Source organism: Myotis brandtii, unplaced genomic scaffold (assembly GCF_000412655.1).
Source record: "Myotis brandtii unplaced genomic scaffold, ASM41265v1 scaffold782, whole genome shotgun sequence".
Taxonomy (NCBI): Eukaryota; Metazoa; Chordata; class Mammalia; order Chiroptera; family Vespertilionidae; genus Myotis; species Myotis brandtii.
This window is the reverse complement of record NW_005371138.1, coordinates 3,015,106-3,036,221: the sequence shown is the minus strand read 5'-3', so window position 1 is coordinate 3,036,221 and position 21,116 is coordinate 3,015,106. Positions and strand designations below refer to the sequence as shown.

The window sequence follows — 21,116 nt, the reverse complement described above, 5'->3', positions numbered from 1 at the left end:
TATACACACACATACACTCAGGGCGGTGGCCCAAAAAGGGTGATTGACCATTGAAGGGTTGGGAGAGAAATCGGCTCCCCCTGGTGGTTGAAATGTGCCATCACACAATGACTCCAGGCTCTAAGGGCCTCCTTTCTTGGTCAAAGCTGGTCCGCTGGCCTAAAGTATCCACCATCCCCTCAAGAAAAGGCCAGTGCTCTAGTACCAGCCTGAGCTCTGCCTGGAGCTCACTCTGACCTCTCTCCTGCTACCACAGAGGAAGTCATGACTAAGTCGTCGTCGTCGTCGAGCACTGTCCAGTTCTTCAGTTTGGTGACTCGCAGTTCCAACATCCCTGAGGGCGAGAGCGTCCCTGAGTTCGTGGAGAAGCCTCAGCCTGTCACCGCGTCTGAGGGTACATTGACCCCATCGCATGTCTCCCCAGGCTCCTGGGCGCTTCCCTTTCTTTCCCATAACCCCAGCCATCCCACTGCCACCATCACCCACAGTCTCCAACACGCAAACACTGTCAGAGCCAGGCCAAGGTTCCTTCTCCTGCCTGGGCTGGGGCGAGATCCCTGGGAGGAGGCAGGGAGCAGGCAGCAGGTGCAGCCTGGAGGCTACCAGGTGAACATGCGTCCTGTGCCCACTGCAGGGGAGAAAGCTGTGTTCCGAGCCCAGGTGCAGGGGAACCCCAAACCGAACATCTCCTGGAAGAGGGAGAGTGGCATCCCCATCAAGGAGTCTGCCAAGATGTTCTACGACAGCGTTAACAAGGAGCACGTGCTGAAGGTGCGGGGCCCAGCCTGAGATCCAGTTACCCAGGAGGCCAGAGGGAGGGACCCTACCCTGGAGAGCCGCGGGTCCTCTCACCCACAAGACAGTCACAGGGAGGCCCCAGAACTGGGAGATGGGAAAAGAGGCTGTCATTACCCTAGAGGAGGGGCAGGATAGAGGCTAGTCAGGAGCTGGAGCCTTCCCAGAGTGAGCAGGGGACCAAACCGTAGGGGCAGAGCCAGAACAAAGGCAGAACCAGGAGGGGGCCAGCACAAATGGAAAAGAAGGAGTGTTCCAAAAGGTGCGTGAGCCTAAAGGAACAGGAGACCAACCTTTACCGGTGTCGCCAGAAAGGGGCAGGACCATAGTGAGTAGAGGAAAGCTGAGTTGAGGGATGGAGGGAGGGCCTGGTCATAGAGTGGGAGTGCGGGTAGGGTTCCTGGGCTTTTCAGGGGAGTCTTCCAGAAGAGTCTTGCCAGGGGCTGATAATTCTTAGGTCTAACCAGCTTCTGCAACCTCTAGTCTGGAGAGATGGATTCCTAGGAGACCTAGGCCTATAATTACTCCTGTCCCAACTGGTCCTGCCCCCAACTTCCATTGTGAAAAGCAAAGAGCCCCCCTGCTCCCCCAGAAACAAAAGTTGGTTCCTTCTCCTCACAAAGACCCAGAGTCCCCTCTTCGCCAACCCTTGCACAAACTCATTCACTCAGCAAACCCTTTCTGAGAGCCCACTAGGCTGTAAATACCACGCTATAGGCCCAAGACAGTCTTATTCACCACTATTTCCCCAGGGGCTCAGCCCCATGGTACAGAGGAGTAATTATGTGTTAAAGAAAGGAGTACTTAGCCCATTGCCAGAAGCTGCAGATAGAATTACAACCCAGAGGAAGTCCCTGTGTTCCAGGAGCTCACCACCAAGGGGGAGAGTCCATGCAGAATCAGGCTATAAACACCTACACTCACACTGAATGCTACCTCCAAATCATAGAGGCTGTTCAATCCTCCGCACATACACCCCCAACACTCAGCTCCTTCCCCAGCCCCCCAAATATGCCTTTCTTTCTTACAGAAAGTCTCCCTATGGTCCCCTCCCCTGTCCCTTACTAATGGCCTGATTCTGATCCAGCTAGAGCCACTGACCTCAGATGACTCTGACAACTACAAGTGCATTGCAAGCAATGACCATGCAGATGCCATCTATACCGTGTCCTTGCTGGTGACAGAGGGTGAGCCAGCCCCCTCCTCCTGGCCTTTCTCCTGAAGAACCAAATTCCCCTGTCTGACCCTGTCCCTCTCTCTGTCCTCAGGTCAAGAAAAAATGGACTTCAAAAAGATGTTGAAGAAGAGGTGAGACTGGAAGGCTCCTCTGCCCAGGATGCTGTCCCCCCATTCTCCAGGCTAGAGCTTCTTGACGGCCTTTCAACAGGGTTTTGATTTAATGGCCCTTGCTCCAAGAATCCATGGAGTGGGGAGGGGTATCTCAAGGTTAGGAGAAGCTCCCTCTGTCTTCCGAGGGAGTTGCTGAGTCCAAACTCGGTCCCCCACCTCCTCCCAGGGCTCCCCCTGCTCCCAAGAAGCCGCCGAAGAAAGTGACAGATGAGAAAGAGATGCTGGAGATTTTGGCCAACGTGCCCAAGAAGGACTTTGAGAAGGTCTGCATGGAGCACGGATTCACTGACTTCCGGGGGCTGCTCAAGAAGCTCAAAGGGATGAAAAAAGTAGAGGTGGAGGTCAGTGCCTATTGGGGGGCATGGGTCTGCAGGCTGGGCCTGGGTCTCACCAAAAGGGCTAGCACCTTTGTGTCTCCTGACCTGCACACACATACTCAAAAGCATACTCTACAGCAAAAGCAGGAAAGGAACTCAAGTCACCTCCCTTCTACCTCTCCTCTCTTCACTCCCTAATATACTTGCATGGACTTGGAGTCAGACAGACCTAGGTTCAAATCCCAGTTCTACTGCCTTTTTTAACTGAACATGGGCATCTCTCTGAACCTCAGTTTCCTCATCTACCAAATGAAAACTATATTTTTGCTTCCATTTGTTTTTGTGTTATTTTCCTTCATTTACTCAACCAATTTGTCATTATTACTCACCTACAATGGAATTAGAAGATCTATGTAATGGGTCCAGGTCCATAGTAACTGCCCTGCAAATGGTGCTCACCTGCTTTACATCGTACTTGCTTTTCTCATCCCCTAGCTTATCTGTCTCCCCCTAAATCCTCCAGTTGATCAGTGGCAGGAGTTAGGGGGAAGTAAGCAATCTAATCAGTCTAGTCATTTCTCCCCAGACCTTGGGGAGCTCCTCCAGGATTGGGGACACAAACTGGGCGGGCTTCAGGCACCCTCAACACGGCCATTTTGTTATCCCAATCTCTCAGGCCATCCGGATCCTAAAGCCCCTGGAAGACATAGAGACCAAGATTGACACCACGGTGGTCTTTGAGTGCATCATGGAGCTGAAGGACCCCAATACCAAGATGACATGGGTCAAGGTGGGGAGCACCTAGTCAGGGCCCACCCTGCAATATCATTTCCTCTCTGCACCCCCTCCCTTCGCAGACCCTCTCATTTTCCATCAGCCATGTCCTTTCTTCTATCCCATCAAGAGGATGCTGCCTGATGTGGTAAAAACTGGCTGGGAGCTGGGCTCTATTCTTAGCTGTTCTACCACTTTGCTGTTTAATTTGAGACATTTACTTTCCTCTATGCCTCAGTCTACCCATCTGAAAAGACGGGATTAGATGGTCCTGAAGGTCTCTGTGCCTCTAAGAGAAAGCATCAAATGAACTCATGCATAGTAAGAGTTCAGGCCTTAGGGAAGGCAGGGACCCTGGATCCCAATGAGCCAGAGGATGAGGCTAGAGAGATCTTATCGGCCTCTGGGTGTGTTTTAAGTTCTTAAGGAGGTAGACATGGCAGTCTTCCAGTTCAGACTGGCCTTGGGAAATGGGGACCTCCGAAAGTCTCCTAAACCACTTCATCAGCTTTCCTACCTGTTTCATGCGGCAGGGTACTGAACCACTGAGGATCCAGTACTCCCTGGGCAAGTATGATGTGAAGCAGGTGGGCACCAAGTACATGCTGGTTATTACCAACGTGAATATGAACGACGCAGGCATCTACAGCCTGACTGTGTGTGACAAGCGGATGACTGCAGAGCTCAAAGTGCTGGGTATGAGTGTGGGCATTTGGGGCACAAGGAGGACATGGTCGGGGTCAGGGAGAGAAATAGCCATGGATGGGGTCCATGGGGATATGGAAGAGAGGACTGTGGGGCTATGCAGGAAAGGACTGCATGGGAACGGGAGTTCATGGAGCAGGGAGACAAGTGGTGTAAGGGAGAGGACTATGCGATAGTAAGTGCCATGGGCCAGTGTAGTATAGTGGTTGAGTACATTCTCTGGAATTAGACTATTGGGGTTCAAATCCCAGATTCTGTCATTTATGAGCTGTGTGATTTGGGGCAAGTTATTTAACTTCTCTTTGCCTCCATTTCCCCATCTGTAAGAAGGGGAATAATAGTAGAATCTACTTGTGTGGGAATTGGATGCATTACTATATGCACATTGGCCAGAAGAGTTCCTGGCACATATCTAAAACTACACAAGTGCTTTTTAAAATTGCCATTAAGATCCCTGGGAAGGAGATCATATAAACACCGTTAGAGGATTTGCGAGCAGAATGAAAGGAAGGATACTTTCCCCAACTATGGGCTACAGGAGGCCAATGACACCTGAGTCTCTATGTCCCCTTCACCATCCCACTGCTCAGGGGAGACCAGGGCTGCAGTCCAATGACTGCCCTCCTACTTTTTGCTGCAGATGAGCCGCTGACGTTCTTGGGAGAGATGAAGCCAGTGAAGGTGACAGAGCGCCAGACAGCTGTATTTGAGATCCGTCTCTCCAAGAAAGTGCCCGACTTTGTGTGGAAGTTCAATGGGAAGGAGCTGAAGAGGGATGAAAAGTATGAAATCTCAGTGTCTGAGGATGGTCTGACCCACACGCTTAAGATTAAGGATGCCAGACTCAGTGACAGCGGCGAGTTCTCTGCCCAAGTGGGGGACCTGGTACAGAAGGCCCAGCTCACTATTGACCGTGAGTGATTGGGCCAGAACTTGAGGGGTGGGCTTTATGCCATAGCAACTTCCATATGGGCAGTCATCCATCCACCCATTCAACCATCCATCCATTCATTCATCTATCCACCCACCCATCCACCCATCTCCTTTTTGCAAGGCCCTTTGATGGGTACTAGAAACAGAGAGGGTTTGCCTCTCCACTAACTCCTAGTGTAGTGGGAGAGGCACGTGTGGAAATGGAATTAGAACAGAAGTTTTCAAGCAAGAAGTCAAGATATATGAGGGTCTTATTGTCAGCTGGAAAATCATGGGCCAAGAAATTATTATATCACCTATTACATATATTACAGCACATCACTCTTGACTAGTCACATTCTTGTAACTAGTTTGGAGAATTGTACCTGATGATGAGGGTACACCAAGAAACATGTCGCACATGGAAACCACACTTGACACATGCAACATGGAATTATCATTACTGTGATGGAGGGAGACACAGAAGCTGTAGGAGCACAAAGAAGAGGCACCACCTGGCAATGTCAGAAAGAATGTGATGAGGTGATGGCCAAGCTTTACCAAGAAAAACAAAAAAGTAGTTCAGCTTTCAGAGAAGGAGGGAGAGGAGGGGACATTCTCAGAAGAGGGAATACATGTGTAAAGACCCAGACACCAGAGAGACAATGACGTTATGTTTGGGGTTACAGGGGGGCATTTATCCCATTTTACATATGAGGAAACTGAGACTCAGAGAATGAGTTCATTGCAGTCAGCTAGCAAGTAAACACACTCCATGTCACAAGTCCCTGTGCTTTCTAGGGCCAAAAAGATGAACAGGGCATCAAGTAGCTACAGAAGAGGACGTAGGTGGTTGGAGGCCAAGCATTTCTCTGTCTGCAGGCATCCCCATCAAGTTTGTGAGCACCCTCAAGAATGTACGTGTGAAAGAGAGGAGCCGTGCATGTCTTGAGTGTGAGCTGACATCCAAGAATGTGACACTGCGCTGGAAGAAGGATGGGCAGCTGCTGGAGCGCAGCACCAAGTACAGCATGAACCATGAGGGCAAGCGAGCAGAGCTGATCATTGAGGATGCACAGCTCAGTGACGGTGGCGAGTACACCGTGGTCGCAATGCAGGATGGGGACCCCACTGAATACTGCAGTACTGCCACAGTCACCGTGGAGGGTACACACCCTGTCAGTCTGGATATGGATCAGCCCCCTATGACTCCAACCCTCCCCCAGACCATGATCAGTTTCTACCTCCCCAACTCTGACCACCCCCATCTCCCACATTCTGACCTCCCAGGCTCTGAACATCTCTACCTCCTAGACCCTGATCATCCCCCATCTCTTGAACTCTATCCAAAATCCCTTTACTTCATCCATCCTTTACTTCTAGCCTCCGACTATCCCCAGCAACCATGATCATCCCACACCCCTTGATCCTGACCAGACCCCACTCTCTAGCCCGGACCATTGCCCACTGATCCTTACCACCCTCAATTCCCAATGACCCTGGGCATCCCACAGACCAGCAACACCACAACTAATCATCCCAACTCCACCAACCACCTGCATCCCCACCATCTAACCTCCTTCTTTGACTGAGCATCATAAGTCCCACTGACCATTCTCGAACGATTGGCTACTCCCACCCCAACCCCATTAGTCATCTCCTAGTCTTCCTGGTGGCCATTTCCCAGTGCCACTAACCTTTCCCCAACCCTTCACCTAACTAGTTCCAGTTCCCACACTGACCATTTCCCAATCGCCCATTGACCATTTCCAAACCTCCTGCTCGTCATAAATGATTTTAAAAGATACAGAACACCTGCCCCTTCCCAAAGCCTCTGCTCCCTTTCTCCCTAGAGCGTCTGGCCAGCGTGAAGAGTGGGATGTCCGATGTGCATGCGGCCACAGGCAGCCCGGCTGAGCTGTGCGTAGTGCTGAACGATGAGAAGGTGGAGGGCGTGTGGCTGAAGGATGGCAAGGAGGTTGGAGCAGGGGCTAGGAAGGGACCATGGAGGAAGGGGTTCAGTGGGCACACACTCGCACTCACACCCACTTCTCGCCCCCCAGATCACGGATTTGCCAGGCGTGCAGATCGTGAAGCAGGGTGCGGTGCACAAGCTCATCTTCCCCAATATGGGCCCAGAGCATGAGGGCAAGTACACATTCCGGGCCAAGGGCGCTGAGAGTGAAGCCTCAGTATTCATCGCAGGTAAGGTCCCACTGTAGACAAACTTCAACCACGCCTGCCACACCCACATGCTCTTCCTCCACCCCCTCAACTCCTCCCCCATCCTTATTGGGTGAGTCTTCCCTACCATCCGGCCCTGCAGATCCTCCTACTATCGACCCCACCCTACTGGAGGCACTAGCAGCGCATCCAGTGACTGTGAAGGTGGGCCACACTGCGAACATCAAGGTGCCCTTCCGGGCAAAGCCACTTCCCAAAGTGATATGGTACAAGGATGGTGTGGAGGTGACGGAGGAGGAACGCGTGTCCATGGAGCGCAGGGAAGACCAGGCACTGCTCACCATTTCCAACTGCGTGCGTGAGGACAGCGGCCTTGTCCTGCTCAAGCTCAAGAATGACCATGGCTCAGCCACAGCCACTCTGCACCTCAATGTACTGGGTGAGGGCAGGACCCTGGGTGGGCTGGGCTGAGGGCACCTGCGTCCAATGCTCAGGGTAGGAGGCAGACTGGAGACAGAGTTGGAGTTTGGGCTGAGAATGGTGATAGAGTTCAGGCTTTGTAGCCAGAAGCCCCACTAGGTGGCCTTGGGCAAGTCAATTAACCTTCCTAAGCCTCAGTTTCTCTATGGAAGAGGGTGATTTTTTTTTTAAGTATCTACTTCAAGTGAATAAAGCACGCAGCATAGTGCATAGCATATAATAGACCTTCAAATGTTACTTAAGTATTGTTATTGACTTGGAGATGAGGACATGGTTGGGAGTATGATGTCAATGAGGTAAAAGAGGTGGGATTTTAGGGATGGAAGTGAGATTGGTTGGGGAGAGTATTGGAGTTGGGAGTGGGGTTGAGGATAAAATGAGATTGCAGAAAAATTTGGAATAAGAGTGGGAATGGGATTTGAGATGGGTCGGAGCATAAGGTTGAGTAAAGAGATGAGAAGCTGACCTTAGTGAACTCATATTCCACTTGCAACACACACACCATCTCCACCTCCTCCACCTCCTGCATCTCCATCAAGCGGTGGGGTGGGAAGGTTTGGGTTTCGGTTCAATCCAATAGCAAAATTAGCACCTCCTTTGTGTTCCTAGTCCTGAGGACACAGAGGTCAAGTATCCCCAGCAGTCCCTCAACCCAAAAGGGACAGAGACTTGTAGACATGTAATTCTAACATGTCTAATACCAGAGAACACTGGACTTCTGGAAGCTCAGAAGAGGGGGAGATCTTGTCTGGAAGGGGACAAGATGAGGGTCTGACAAGGCCCCTCCGGTCTTTAGCCTACCCACTCTGAGGCAGACAGGAGACGCGGGGGCAAGGATCAAATCTTTAGACAGGTCTTAGAAGGAGGGGCAGTGGACACAGGGAAGGGTGGGGGGTTCCAGAAAGTTCAGAATCTAACTATGTTTTAGTCTGGCTGGGCCACTGGCAAATGGGATGAATCCCTGTGACCCTTTGCTCCAAAGCCCCATTCTGACGGCATCTTCTGTCCTCAGACCGTCCCAAGCCTCCCCAGGGCCGAGTGGAGTTCCTGGAGCTCTCGGGTAATTGTGTGCACATGAAGTGGAAGGCCCCAAAGGACAATGGTGGGCGGCCTGTGACACAGTTCATAGTGGAACGGAGGGCAGTCGGCAAGAAGTCCTGGATTAAAATAGGCGAAGTGGACAGCAAAGTCACCCAGTTCTCCACCAACAAAGTGGAAGAGGGAAAAGCCTACCAGTTTCGCATCCTGGCCGTCAATTCGGAAGGAGTGAGCGACCCTCTGGAGACAGATGAAGTGTTTGCAGGAAATCCTATCGGTCAGTGAGATAGCCCACAGCTCAGTGGCAAACTCAGGGTTCAGGATGGGGGCCTTGAGCCAGTGAGGAATGCTGGTCTGTGGGGAATTTCACAGGGTCATTTCTCTAGCCACCCATGAAACAGATGGATTCCAGAGTAAGAGCCAAACATCCTGTGGGGCAGGAATTCTCAACTTTCCCCAGTCAGAGCACATGCATAACATACTCCTGCGTATATTTCCAAAACTGTGCACAATTCCAGGGACCTGACTCCACTTGGTTTCTCCACTCCAGAAATCATCCCAAACCCAAGTGAGAGATGTTACTTTAGGGATAACCTTAATCCATGCTAAGATTTTTTCCAAAGAAAACCCTTGATAACATCAACATTTTAATTAAGATTACTACTTAATTACTTGCTATACTCCTTCCAACTGATCCCATGTCCCAACGTGTCAAGACAGTTCCTTAAGAACTGGAGCAACCTGGCTGGGTAGCTCAGTTGGTTAGAGTGTCATTCCAATATGTCAAGGTGTGGGTTAAATCCCTGGTCAGGGCACATACAGAAGTCAACCAATAAATGCATAAATTGCATAAATAAGTGTAACAGCCTCTCTCTCTCTCTCTCTCTCTCACACACACACACACACACACACACACACACACACACACACACACTAAATAAATTTTTGAAAAACTGGGGCATTGGGGGTGACACATGTTGGAAGGTTTAAGTGGGTGATTCTCAATCTTGGCTACACATTAGAATCACCAGAAGTCTTTTTAAAAATGCTGGTGCCTGGCCTCCACCCCAGGCCAATTAAATTAAACTGTCTGGAGGTAGGACCTAAACACTAGTTATTGGTGGTGTGTTTTTTGTTCTTTTTTTCTTCCCACTTCATATTAATGTGCAACCAGAGTTAAGAATCATGGGTTTAAGTTGTGTGTATGTTTTTAAGGAGGCAGCCAGAGGTCAGCACGGGGTGGGCAACTGTCTATGTGCTCCCTCTCCTAACCTCTGCCCTCTCCCCATCCCCTATAGAGCCCCCTGGTCTTGCCTCCCAGCCTCAAGTGACTGATGTGACCAAAGAGACCGTGACCATCACGTGGAATGCCCCCACCCAGGATGGGGGCGCCCCAGTGCTTGGCTACATTGTAGAACGAAGGAAGAAAGGCAGTAACCTGTGGGTGCCATTCAACAAGGACCCCATCCAGGGTGAGTTCCTGGAGACAGAGGCCCAGAAGGGACTAAGAGAGGCTTTGCCGGATGGACCATGACCCCTGCTGATCTGAACATACTCCCTTCCCCAATTCCTTTGGGGATTTTAATAGCATCCACAACCCTCTCTTCCCTGCCCTCTTACTGCATGGACCTCCTGGCCTCATGACCACTCAAATTCCCATTTCAGGCACCAAGTGCACAGTGGATGGTCTCCTGGAGGATACAGAATATGAATTCCGAGTTATAGCTGTGAATAAGGCAGGCCCTGGACATCCCAGTATACCATCCAACTCAGTGGTGGCCAGAGACCCTGTCAGTGAGTTAGGGGCTGCCAGGCCCCAACACATAGTGGAATTAGCCCATTCACCGTAGAAAGAGGATTGCTTCTATGGGAAAGTGTAATGGGGTGGGAGGGGGCAGTATCAAAGAGTCTTCACTTTCTGGTAGCTTCCAGCCTACCAGAGAGACAGAATTCAGACACATAAGAAAGCCAACAAATAAAGATTGAGACCAGAGACAGTGAGGAGGCAGGTTGGAAAAAAAATTTTTTATTAAACTCTGAGTATTTCTAGTATTAAGTGAAGTAGTAGAAGCATGGTTGAGGATGGAGTAGTAGATGGTAGGAGAGTGTTGAGTTTAGGAGTTGAGGTGGCGATACTGTATGTGAATGGATGTGGTGGAGATAGGTGGGTTAAAGGTTGGGGGGTTGCATATAGAGGGGTTGAATGTGTATAATATGTTGAATTTGGAGGATACTGACTTCAAGGGTGAAAGTGTTGAGTCAGTGAGAGAATTGAACTTGGAGATCGTTGAGTGTGCAAGGTCAGGTATTGAAGGTATTAACTGTGAGAGTGAAGATAGAAGTTGTGAAGTTAGCTTTCAGGGCTATTGAATGTGGGAACTGGCACAGGATTGAGTGAAAATGAGTTTGGGGGCTGACTTGATGCGTGCTGTGCCCCAGAACCCCCAGGCCTGGTGCAGGGCCTGCACGTGTCTGATTCCTCCAACTCCAGTATCTCCCTGGCCTGGCGGGAGCCTGCAGAGGGAGACCCACCCTCTGGCTACATCCTGGAGATGCGAGCTGAAGACTCCAAAGAGTGGTCCAAGTGCACAAAGATCCCCATCTCGGGCACCTGCTACACGGTGGGAGGCCTCACCGAGAGGCAGAAATACTTCTTCCGAATCCGGGCTGTGAATGAGGCTGGGGTTGGGGAGCCCGTGGAGCTGGACGAGGGGGTCCGTGCCATGCCACCACCAGGTGAGAGCACAGAGGGCTAAGGGTTTATCCTAGCCTCCAAACCTTCCTCTCTCGGACCTCGTTCCATAGAGGAAAATTGGGTCATACTGTGATCAAGAAAAAGTCATCCATACTTGTTGTGCCTGGACAGAGCCAGGGGTGATCCTAGGGGCTTCCCCACCAAAAAACCAAAAAACACCTCATTATGTGCCAAATAGTATCTACTGTGTGCCAAAGGAGATGAGAGGGATAATGAAACAAATAGGGCACTCGAGCTGTCCTCAAGGGTTTTCATACTATTAGAGGAAGACAGATGAGAAAACAAATAAATGCTTCACAGTGTTGCAGGGCTGTTAGATGACTGTATGGCCTGTGACAGTGATGGCGAACCTATGACACGCGAACTCATTTTTTTGGTTGATTTTTCTTTGTTAAATGGCATTTAAATATATAAAATAAATATCAAAAATATAAATCTTTGTTTTACTATGGTTGCAAATATCAAAAAATTTTTATATGTGACATGGCACCAGAGTTAAGTTAGGGTTTTCAAAATGCTGACACACCGAGCTCAAAAGGTTCGCCATCACTGGCCTATGATGAGGGCATGAAGGAGGAGAGGTTGGGAAAGGCTTTCGAGGGGAGGCTTAAACTGAGTCTTCTGGAAAGAGAGAAGGATGCCCCAATCTCTGTCTCCTCCATCTCAGCTGCCCCCAAATTTGACCTCAGTGCCCGGCTGAAGAGTCACATGGTAGTTCGTGCTGGGACAGCCCTCTGCATCCATGCTGCCTTCTCCGTGAGTCATTCCTGACCCCGGCCCCAATGTCCACCACTTAACCAAGATAGCTGCTGTAGCTCTCGTAGTCTCTGCCTCTGCCCCTCTCCAGGCGCCTGACACTAGAGCCTGGCAGGAGACTCCTCAACATTGGGGGAGAACCTGCCCCCCAAATACCACCTGGGTGACCCCTGGTGCCATCTCCTGTCACCACCAGGGCTCACCACCTCCCAACGTGATCTGGCAGAAAGATGGCATCCCCACCAAAGGCAGGGAAACTATCGCCAAGGGCAAAAACCACTCCCAGTTCCTCATCAACAGCACCAAGCGCTCCGACTCGGGGGTGTACCGCATCTTGCTCCAGAATGAGTTTGGAGAGGCACACTATGACATCCATGTACGCGTGGCAGGTATGGCAGTAGCAGAGGCCTCGGGGAGCATCCCTGCACAGTCTCCAAAATATAGCTCCCTCTGTGCTTGCTTTCCTACCACTGTAAAATCCTGCCTTCAGGAAGTGAAGGCTTCTTTGGTGCCACAAAGACTTTATCTGCCTTTGCCTTAATGGGGAGGGTTGTTGCCACTTTTTCTCTGTCCTGAAGCTCCAAGGGCACTGAACTAGGACCAAGCCCTTGTTTCAGCTTCTGCTGCCCTATCTGGTGAGCTTCAGGACATATGTAGAGTAGGTTCAGAAAAACAGAGTAGAGAATGGGTGACAGAGGGAAATAATCCATTAAAAACTGGGGTGGCCCTGGCCAGTGTGGCCCAGTTGGTTTAGTGTCATCCCATGCACTGAGAGGTCACCAGGTCATTTCGGGTCAGGGCACATGCCCAGGGTGCGGGCTGGGTCCCCAGGGGGAGAGTGCAGGAGGCAATCAATGGTTCTCTCTCATCATTGATGTTTCTCTCTCTCTCCCTTTCTCTCTCTAAAATCAATAAAAACATTTTTTTAAAAAAAGACTCAATTTGTAAGACAAGTCAGTTATTTTAAAAATAAAATTTTAGAGAGTGCTGGAAGCTTAAATAAAGCCTTAAACCCCTACGGGCTGATGGACCCTCTGACTATTCCAGATTTTCCACGGCCACCCACAAACCTACAGCTGTTTGAGGAGGTTCCCAACACCGTGACTCTGAACTGGAACCACAGCCCTGATGTGCAGGAGGATGGTGAGGCTCACTACGTCATCTTGAAACGGGATGCAAGCACCGCCACCTGGTTCACAGCTGCAGAGCGTGTCTTCAGCAACAAGTACACCGTGACCGGGTTGCTCCCTGGCAGGAAGTACTACTTCCGAGTGTTGGCTCGGAACGAAATCGGTGACAGTGATCCACTGGACTCCAAGGACACTTGGCTCGTCAACAAGGACAAGAGTGAGTCAGGGTGTTTAGGGGGTCAGGTTATGTCTGAGATCCCTGATGCAAGAGGGTATCAAGGATTTAAGGTAAAATCAGAGAACCACTGAGGTGGGAGTGGGAACATTGGGAAGCTGGGCAGAGCAATAAAGGTCAGGAAGCCTAGGGGAGAAGCCACCTTTGGGGTACATTGAGGGGTGAGACTAAGGTGGAGGTGGGGAGGTACCCTTGGGGAGTGGGGACAGTTTTGGGCCAGAGAGAGGGTGGGGTGTAGTGCTGAGAGTGGTCCTGAGCCCAGGGGATGAAGGCGGTGAGGACTGGGAAGGGTCTCCAAGGAGAAGGGAGTGGGCATGAAGTTCAGCAACTGTGGAGGGAAGGGGTTAAGGGCGGGGACAGTGTCAGGAAATGTGAAATGCAGGGCTATATAGGAGAGAGCTGAGACCATGGAGGCTGGGAGGACATTGCGGAAAGCTTGGAGGGGGAATTAAAAGCAGGATAACACCTCAGTTCTGGGAAGCCAGTGGCTAGAAAGAAGACTAGGACTCCAGGGTCTGGAAAGTATAAAACGCTGCAGACGACCTGGCTTACATCATGGAACCCTGAAGTGGTAAGGTGGGTGGGAGGGTGGTGGTAGAACTTTAGGAAGCAATAAAAAGTCAGTCCCCAGAGTTGGTGGCATCTGGGAATCTAACCCAGGTCATCAAAATTCCATGTGATGGGTCTCAAGGGCACCTTGCGAGCTGGTAGGGACCTGGAGATGCTCACAGCCTCTGCATTCCATCCTCGCAGTCGAAGACCTGAGCGCCAAGCTGAAGCCGTATGAGAAGAAGGACTGGCGCCACGCGCCACGCTTCCTGACTCCGCTCAAGCCCCACACGGTGCTGCGTGGCCAGGACTGCACCATGACCTGTGCCTTCCTTGGGAACCCCCGGCCCACTGTGACCCTCTACAAGGGCGACATTAACATCACAGCCAACTCCAAGTTCTGGTACAACTCCACCAGCGGGGTGTGCACAATTGTCATCCCTACCTGCACACTCAAGGACAGCGGCGAGTACAGCGTGCTGGTGGAGAACGAGCTGGGCAAGGACCGCAGCAGCTGCACACTCACCGTCTATGGTAAGAGTGCTGTGGGAAGAGCCTGGGGTGGGGTGGGCGTGGGAAACGGGTTGTTTCCCATCTGGGGCAGGGGCACAAAATGGCAGTCCTGGGGGTTGTGGACTCTCTTCATATGGCTGGCAACGTTTTGTATTTAATCTGCCATCAGGTGGTTAAACATTGGCCATAGTTGGTACCACTCTCCACCCTCAATGTCATTTGTTACGTGCCTGGCCCCTGCAGATGTGAGAGTTGGCAAACCCTCAGCAGACTGTAGTTTGCAATCATTGGTAGGCCTAGACTTGCCTTGAAAAAGACACTGAACCAGACTCCCCAATCACAATCTCTCTGGCAGAGTCATGGAAAGAATCTTTAGGTTACAAATTTTTGCAAGTGATTCAAGATTGAAAACGACCGGTCTCGGATAAGGGGGAATTGGAGGCACAAATGAGGAGAGGGCTAAAGGGAACCTAGTGGATGCCCACACCCTGCATGTGTGTGCCACATTCCTGCTCGTGTGTGCACCTGTAGGGGAAATATGTGATGCCTTCCTACACCATCTACTGTCTTCACAGCTACACAGCTTGTAGCATGAACTAAATGCAAAGCTGACCTTCCTTGTTCCCTCCTGCTTAACGTCCTAGCCTTCCCATGATCCTCTCAGTAAAATCCCAACCAACAAGGCTCCACCCCGCCCACAACTACCTCTCCAAGCTTCATCCACTGCCACTCCCTGAACTCCCCATGACATTCCATTGGTGTCCATGGTCTCCCTAGTTATAGACCTGTTTCATCCTGTTATAGATGCCTTTTCTTGGGAAAAGGACCTTGTCCTGTTGCTCTGTCTCTCAAGTCAGCTAAATGCCTGCCACACTGAGGTGATGCCTTCAGAGTGGCTGCTGAACTACATGACAGAAGTAGACCAGGGAAGGCACTGTGGGAGATATCTAGCTTTCATACCACAGCTGGAGAAAGATCCCTGACCACTCAATTCTGGTTGTTAAACACATGGGCCAGGGCCCTGGCTCCACCACTGACCAGACGTGTGACCTTGGCAAGCCATTCTGCGCCTATTTTCTCATCTACTTCTTAGGGATGAGTGAGATAGTGCATGAAGTGCCTGGCAAATATTAAGTGCTGAATAACTGGCAGCTCTTGGCTACACACACTCAGCTGACCTTGGGAGACTAGAACTGGGGCCCAGCCCCAGGGAAGAATTGAGGGTCCCAGGCAGTTCCTCCATAGTAACCGGCTATGTGGAGTTTCCCTTACCCCTGGCATCACTAAACTAACAAACACTTGCCTTGCTGTTTCAGACAAAGATGACAAGACAATTCTAGCATCAGTCACCGAGAGCCTGCAGAAGAAATCAAAGTACCTTATGTGAGCTCCATCCCAGTCCCGGCATCAAGATGTTGTGATGTGGGTCCTCTTGGCCTGTCCTCTGTATGGCCCCAGTGAGGGAAACCCAGTTTGCTCTCTGGTGCTTGTCAATGTAAACATTCAGTGAAGGGATGGGACAATAAACTGAGCAAGCTCACCCTTTCCTGTCTCTGAGGGTGGTATAGTTGATGTACAGCAGGGACCAAGGAGATGGAAGTGAAAGAGGAAAGGGGATTCACACAACCCAGACTGCTGAGAGCTTAGTCCAAACCCACCCACGTAGAAAGTGACCAGCCCCCGTTTGACTGGGCCTTTGCCTTCCCCTCCTCTCCTGGCATAGGTGGGCAAGTCTTGCCTGATTCATCCTTCTCCCCATCCTGTTCCCTCCCATTTCTTTACCATCATGTAGGTCTGTCATCAAAGTTCTGGGATTTGAAGGGCCTCAGGACCTTGCCTCTTTAGTGCCCAGGGTTCCCAACGTTTGAGAACTAGAGCATCTCAGAGCTAGAAAGGATTAGTCATCCAGCTCTAGGTTTTAAACTTGTTTTTGCAGTGGAATCATTCCCTTTAAAAAAAGGGAGGGGGGGAATAGGGGTCTTTGAGCCTCCTCCTTTACTTATTCTTTTGCTATCTCCTATCAGAGATTTCTGTAAAAACCCTGTTTTGAAAATCACTGATTCATTCAATACCCACAAGGGACCTGCATTGCCTTTTGTCATATCCCCATAACTATACAACCCCTCTACTATTCAAAACCACCCAAGGCTTCCCTTTCAAATTCTGGGTCAGAGCACTGCCCATTAAGATGCAAATGTCCCTGGAGTAGGGGAGAAACATAATTCTACCAGGGCTTCACATCAAAAGTATGAATCACCCAGTCTAATCCCATTCCTCCAAGCTGTTCAACTGAGCCCTGGGTCTAAGAAGAGAGAAGATGGTTGAAGGGAATCTGGATTGTTTGGAGCAGGCAGCAGGTCTGGGGTGAGGCAGGGAGGAGGTGGGCAGCAGGAGGACACAGAGTAACTAAGAACCACCAAAGGTGCTGCGCACCCATGCACACAGGCAAGTGCCTCAGGACAAATTTGGACAGTGGCAAATTCTACCCATCCCCCATCCTCCTGAACTACGTTCTCACCCACACATGTGACCAGGGAAGTGAGGCCCACTCCAACCAGCAGTGTTACCAGAGCCAGGGAACCAGCCTGGCGCCAAGATGCACTGGCCAGTACTGTGACCCAGACTATGAGGACATCCAGGGCCCCTGGCTCCATGCCCCCACACCCTCCTCTCCAGGATAGGCAAGCACCACACAGACAGACAAGCAGGGCAGCCAGCGGCCCTTGGTTTTTATTTTTATTTTTTCATATGAACAGTAAAGGATGGAGTTGCCCCATCCTTGCTCACCTTGCATTGAATGTGCCTTGGGTCTTATGACCCTAGAGTGTCACTGGAGCTCCCCCTCCTCTTGCTCCCAGTGCAGGGTGGTAGGAAGAAAGAACTTGGGGGGGGTGTTTTGGGGGACTCCCAGCTCTCCAAGCCAGGCCCAGTATCCCTTCAGCAGCTCCCTGAGGCCTCTCCCTATAAGACTTTGACAGACAGCAGGACAGAGACAGATGGCAGAGAGAGACACAGGCTGGGAGACAGATTGCACACACATAGACACACACAGGCTGGCCCCTTCCTTTGGCATGGTTCACCCTCGCCCTGGGGATAGGGTCTGAGGGTGATGATGTGGGGCCTGAGCTCTGGGCTGGCCTCTGAGAGAGATGGGACCAACTTGAATCCTTGATACCCCAAGCTCCCAAGCCAAAGAACCCCCCTCTCTTGCCTACTTGGTCAGACACTTTCCTACCCACCACACAGAGATTGCAATTGTTCAAGTAACAAGGATAGGTGAGGGAAAGGGAGACTCCACTCCATCCAATCTGCCCAACTAGGGGCCTTTGAAAGGGGCTTCAAGCCTTAGCACAGATTTCTCCCCTCCCCCTCAACTCTACATAGATCAGAGAGAGTGAGAGTGGGTGAGCCAGACTCTTCCATCTAGTAGAAGCGCGGGGAGGTCAAGAAGCTGAGCACCATCACCCTCCAGAGGGGTTTTGACAATCCCAATGGGGTACAGGTGGGGAGATGTCTACTTCTGGCTCCAGCAAGGAATATTAGTCTGACTCTCTTTAGCTCTCAGCATTGCCCTAGACCACCAGCTCTGCTAGAGGTCCTTTCCTGCTCACCCCATCAAACTTGTACATTTTCCAGGTGGTACCTGCTGCCTCAGTCTGAAACTGCAGCCATCCTGAACCAACTCTTGCAGGTTCCCAGGTTCTGGACCCCAGTCCCAGGAGAGGACAGGTGACCAGAACCTAGCCCTTGGGGTATCAGTTGGCCTTGCTCAGTCTGTAGTCTTCCACTGGCTCCCGGTTATCAACAGCTGACAGGGCAATGAGCATCTGGGCAGCATAGTAGGTGGACATGATGAGTGCCCGCGAGTAGGGCACGGGAAAGCAGAACTTGTTGACAGCGATGGTCACGTCAGAGATGATAAAGAGCACTGCACCACTGCCAGCCGCCAGCTCAGTCCAGCGCCAGGCCGCCCCGACCAGTCGTAGCCCTGCTATAGCCCGCCAGCCCATGAAGCTGATAAGGGCCACATAGGCCCCCACCAAGTAGGTGAAGGGACCTGAGAGGCCCGGGTAGAGGAAGGCATAGAACAGGACCGACAGCACTGCCATCACCAGACCTGTCCGAAGAGCCAATGGCCGCATACCAAAGGCTGAGGCGTAGAGCATGTGGGTCACAGCAAACATCAGTAGACCTGGGAGTGAGAGAATGAGGTGCTGCTGAGGGCAGGCTTAGGTGAGTGATGAGTACAGGGGCTGGGGTGGGAATGGAGCATTTGGGATAACCCAGGAGCTTTGTTTTGGGAGGAACCGGGGTGGGAAGAAATCCACAAAGGTAAAGACCCCCAACTCCCCTGAGGAACTCCAGAACTGATCACCAGATCACCAGCAAGGTCATCCTCCAACAGGGGCCCCACAGTTAGTTATGGGTCTCAAAATCCCTCAGATTCCCAATATTCTTGTTCCAAAGCTCCCAAATCCTTAGCCGTCTAGGACTCTCTAGCCCCCAACCCCAGGATTCCTCCCAGGTAGCTACTGCAGCAACTGACCGTGTACAAAGTAGCCCTGGTCCTGCCAGATGAGGAAGGCATCACCTAGGGTGGAGAAGATGAGCCCTACAAAGATGCGTGTGGCACTGGGGTGGGCCAGCAGGAATCCTAGGCCATGGGCCAGAAGGAAGAGCCAGAGGCAGAAGACGGGCAGGCACTTGATGAGGGCGCTGACCCACGACGGGCTGGACGAGGGCAGCCAGAGCACAAAATACACGCAGGTGGCCTTGAAGAAGGGCACCAGCTTGGGCCCCTCACTCTTCACCTGGAGGACATAGGACAAGGGCAGCACTCAGAGCTTGGGAGTTCAGAGCCAGCCCAGACATTCACCCCAGAGACAGGCCCACCTCCCTGTTCGGAGGATTGACACACAGAAACCAGTTTGGCCTGCCCCAACCAGCCAGCAGAATGTGAACAAGCCCATCACGGTCCTGAGGCTTCTTTCATTAGGAAGGGGAAGGGGCTCCACTACTCCTGCTGGCCATATCCATTGCTGACCCTGGGGCAGGACCAGAATGGTCACTCACTGGGCAGAAAACAGATCTTGGGATAATGTCCTCTCTCTCCTGCAGAGAGGACATTAATGTCCAAACGCTTCACCCTTCCTGCACCCCTCCTTGTCCCTCCCCAAAGCCCCTTTAGCTCCTCTCTGCCAGCATCAGCCCTCAGCTGTCTGGAGTGCAGTCAGCAGAAAACCACAGAGACACCTGGCCAACTGGCCAACTCATGATCCTCAGCAGTGGGGCCGGGGCACAGGCTTAGGGCCCTGGCAACACCAGGTGAGTGCCAGGAATGCGTGAGGTGGTACACTGCCAACCACCCCAGGCCCCACAGGCTCTCTCCTCAGTGAGTCTGCTCCTCAGCCTCCACTCCAACTGCTCCAGTGTAAAGGCAACCATCATGGGCAAGGCGAGGAGCTAGGGATGCTGGCTAGAGAAATGGACCCAGGAGTTGGGAGCAAAACTGCCCCTGAAACACCTGCAATTTCAGGGACCTGGAGGTTGGAGGGAGAGGGGGTGTCAGTCTCATTTCCCAGAGAACAAGCACAATTCAAGGCACCTCAGAAAGAGAGACGGGAAGGGGTGGGGGTTCTCTGTCCAGCTTTTGATCTGAAGCCAGCAGACTGGCTGGGAGGAGATGGGGAACTATGAGGGGGAAGTTAGAGCAGCTGACTCGGGCTCAGCCGGCCTGGGGAGGGAGGGCAGCTAAAGAAAGATTGTGGCCAAGGTCACTGCAAGTGCTCTCTAAGCTTGTTCCAAAGCTCCAACATCCTTGGGAGGAGATGGGGAACAAGCTCTGAGATATTCTGAACTTATGATCCCCTGAAACTCCTTTCCTTGTGCTTCTGGTACAAGGTCTCTAAGAGCTAGTCAGAGTGCCCAAAGTGATGGTGCCTCTGTCTGGGTGAGCTGTCCAGCACAGGGCTCAGGGGACACACTCAGTTTCCTGATCACCAGTTAGCTGGGGACTGATCAGACTGATGCAGGAAGTTGGGAAGAGCAAGATGGGTGGGTCCAGGGTCTAAGACTGCCCTTACTCTGCCAGGGTGAGAACAGGAAGAAAAGATGACTACGTCCCTTCCTCTGGATATCCCCCCATCCAGGCTGGGCAGGGCAGGGCAGGGCACAGGCAGAGGAGGAGACTGAAGGAGAGAGATGAACAGCCCCCACAGAACCCAGATCTCCCCAGCACCCACCAGCCAGCCCCTGGAAGCAGCAACCTCTGCTCCAAACCCCTCCCCCAGCCCCCTATTTTCTAGAAGAAATGGCCAGTAGTAGCGGGGGAGACTTTGACAGTCCTAAAGAACCCAGCATTAGAGGAAATATGGGGAAAGGGTTAGAGTTGAGAAAGTCGGAACAGGAAGAGGTGTCAATAGATAACGACCCCTCTTCCAGCTGCGTCTTATCTACGAAGCTTTGACTCAGGTGCGTCCCCTCCCCGACCCAGACTGGTTGATAAAATGGGGAAGGGGAGGAAACAAATGTTGGGGCAGGGTTCCCCGGAGGACCCAGGCACCCTCCCTCGCCCTCTCCCACGCCTCCCCGTAGGCAGCCCACGCAGAACCCGGCAGCAAGCG

At 51.7% G+C, this 21,116-nt stretch overlaps 2 protein-coding genes across 4 annotated transcripts in view; one reads left to right on the top strand and one right to left on the bottom strand.

Annotated features, from left to right (window-relative positions):
- IGSF22 (immunoglobulin superfamily, member 22) overlaps positions 1-16,033 on the top strand; it is a 19,520-nt gene extending 3,487 nt beyond the window's left edge. For 2 of the 3 annotated variants that reach the window (XM_005883339.2, XM_014530947.1), the window contains 21 exons: positions 257-394; positions 635-771; positions 1,883-1,982; positions 2,064-2,103; positions 2,312-2,486; positions 3,139-3,252; positions 3,770-3,932; positions 4,582-4,854; positions 5,736-6,020; positions 6,707-6,831; positions 6,917-7,058; positions 7,180-7,476; positions 8,530-8,832; positions 9,854-10,027; positions 10,221-10,349; positions 10,995-11,291; positions 11,978-12,066; positions 12,263-12,455; positions 13,114-13,413; positions 14,185-14,514; positions 15,810-16,033. In XM_005883339.2, coding sequence (XP_005883401.1) covers positions 257-394; positions 635-771; positions 1,883-1,982; positions 2,064-2,103; positions 2,312-2,486; positions 3,139-3,252; positions 3,770-3,932; positions 4,582-4,854; positions 5,736-6,020; positions 6,707-6,831; positions 6,917-7,058; positions 7,180-7,476; positions 8,530-8,832; positions 9,854-10,027; positions 10,221-10,349; positions 10,995-11,291; positions 11,978-12,066; positions 12,263-12,455; positions 13,114-13,413; positions 14,185-14,514; positions 15,810-15,880 — 3,875 coding nt within the window. In that variant the 3' untranslated portion in view covers positions 15,881-16,033. The remainder of the gene's footprint in view (positions 1-256; positions 395-634; positions 772-1,882; positions 1,983-2,063; positions 2,104-2,311; positions 2,487-3,138; positions 3,253-3,769; positions 3,933-4,581; positions 4,855-5,735; positions 6,021-6,706; positions 6,832-6,916; positions 7,059-7,179; positions 7,477-8,529; positions 8,833-9,853; positions 10,028-10,220; positions 10,350-10,994; positions 11,292-11,977; positions 12,067-12,262; positions 12,456-13,113; positions 13,414-14,184; positions 14,515-15,809) is intronic. The other variant, XM_014530948.1, reaches the window with a different exon arrangement.
- Positions 16,034-17,192: 1,159 nt separating this feature from the next.
- TMEM86A (transmembrane protein 86A) lies at positions 17,193-19,331 on the bottom strand (the record flags this gene model as incomplete). The annotated part of the gene is made up of 2 exons (XM_014530961.1): positions 17,193-18,685; positions 19,040-19,331. Coding segments are annotated over 2 exons (729 nt in total), but the record flags the coding sequence as incomplete, so codon positions are not given.
- Between the last annotated feature and the right edge of the window lie 1,785 nt (positions 19,332-21,116).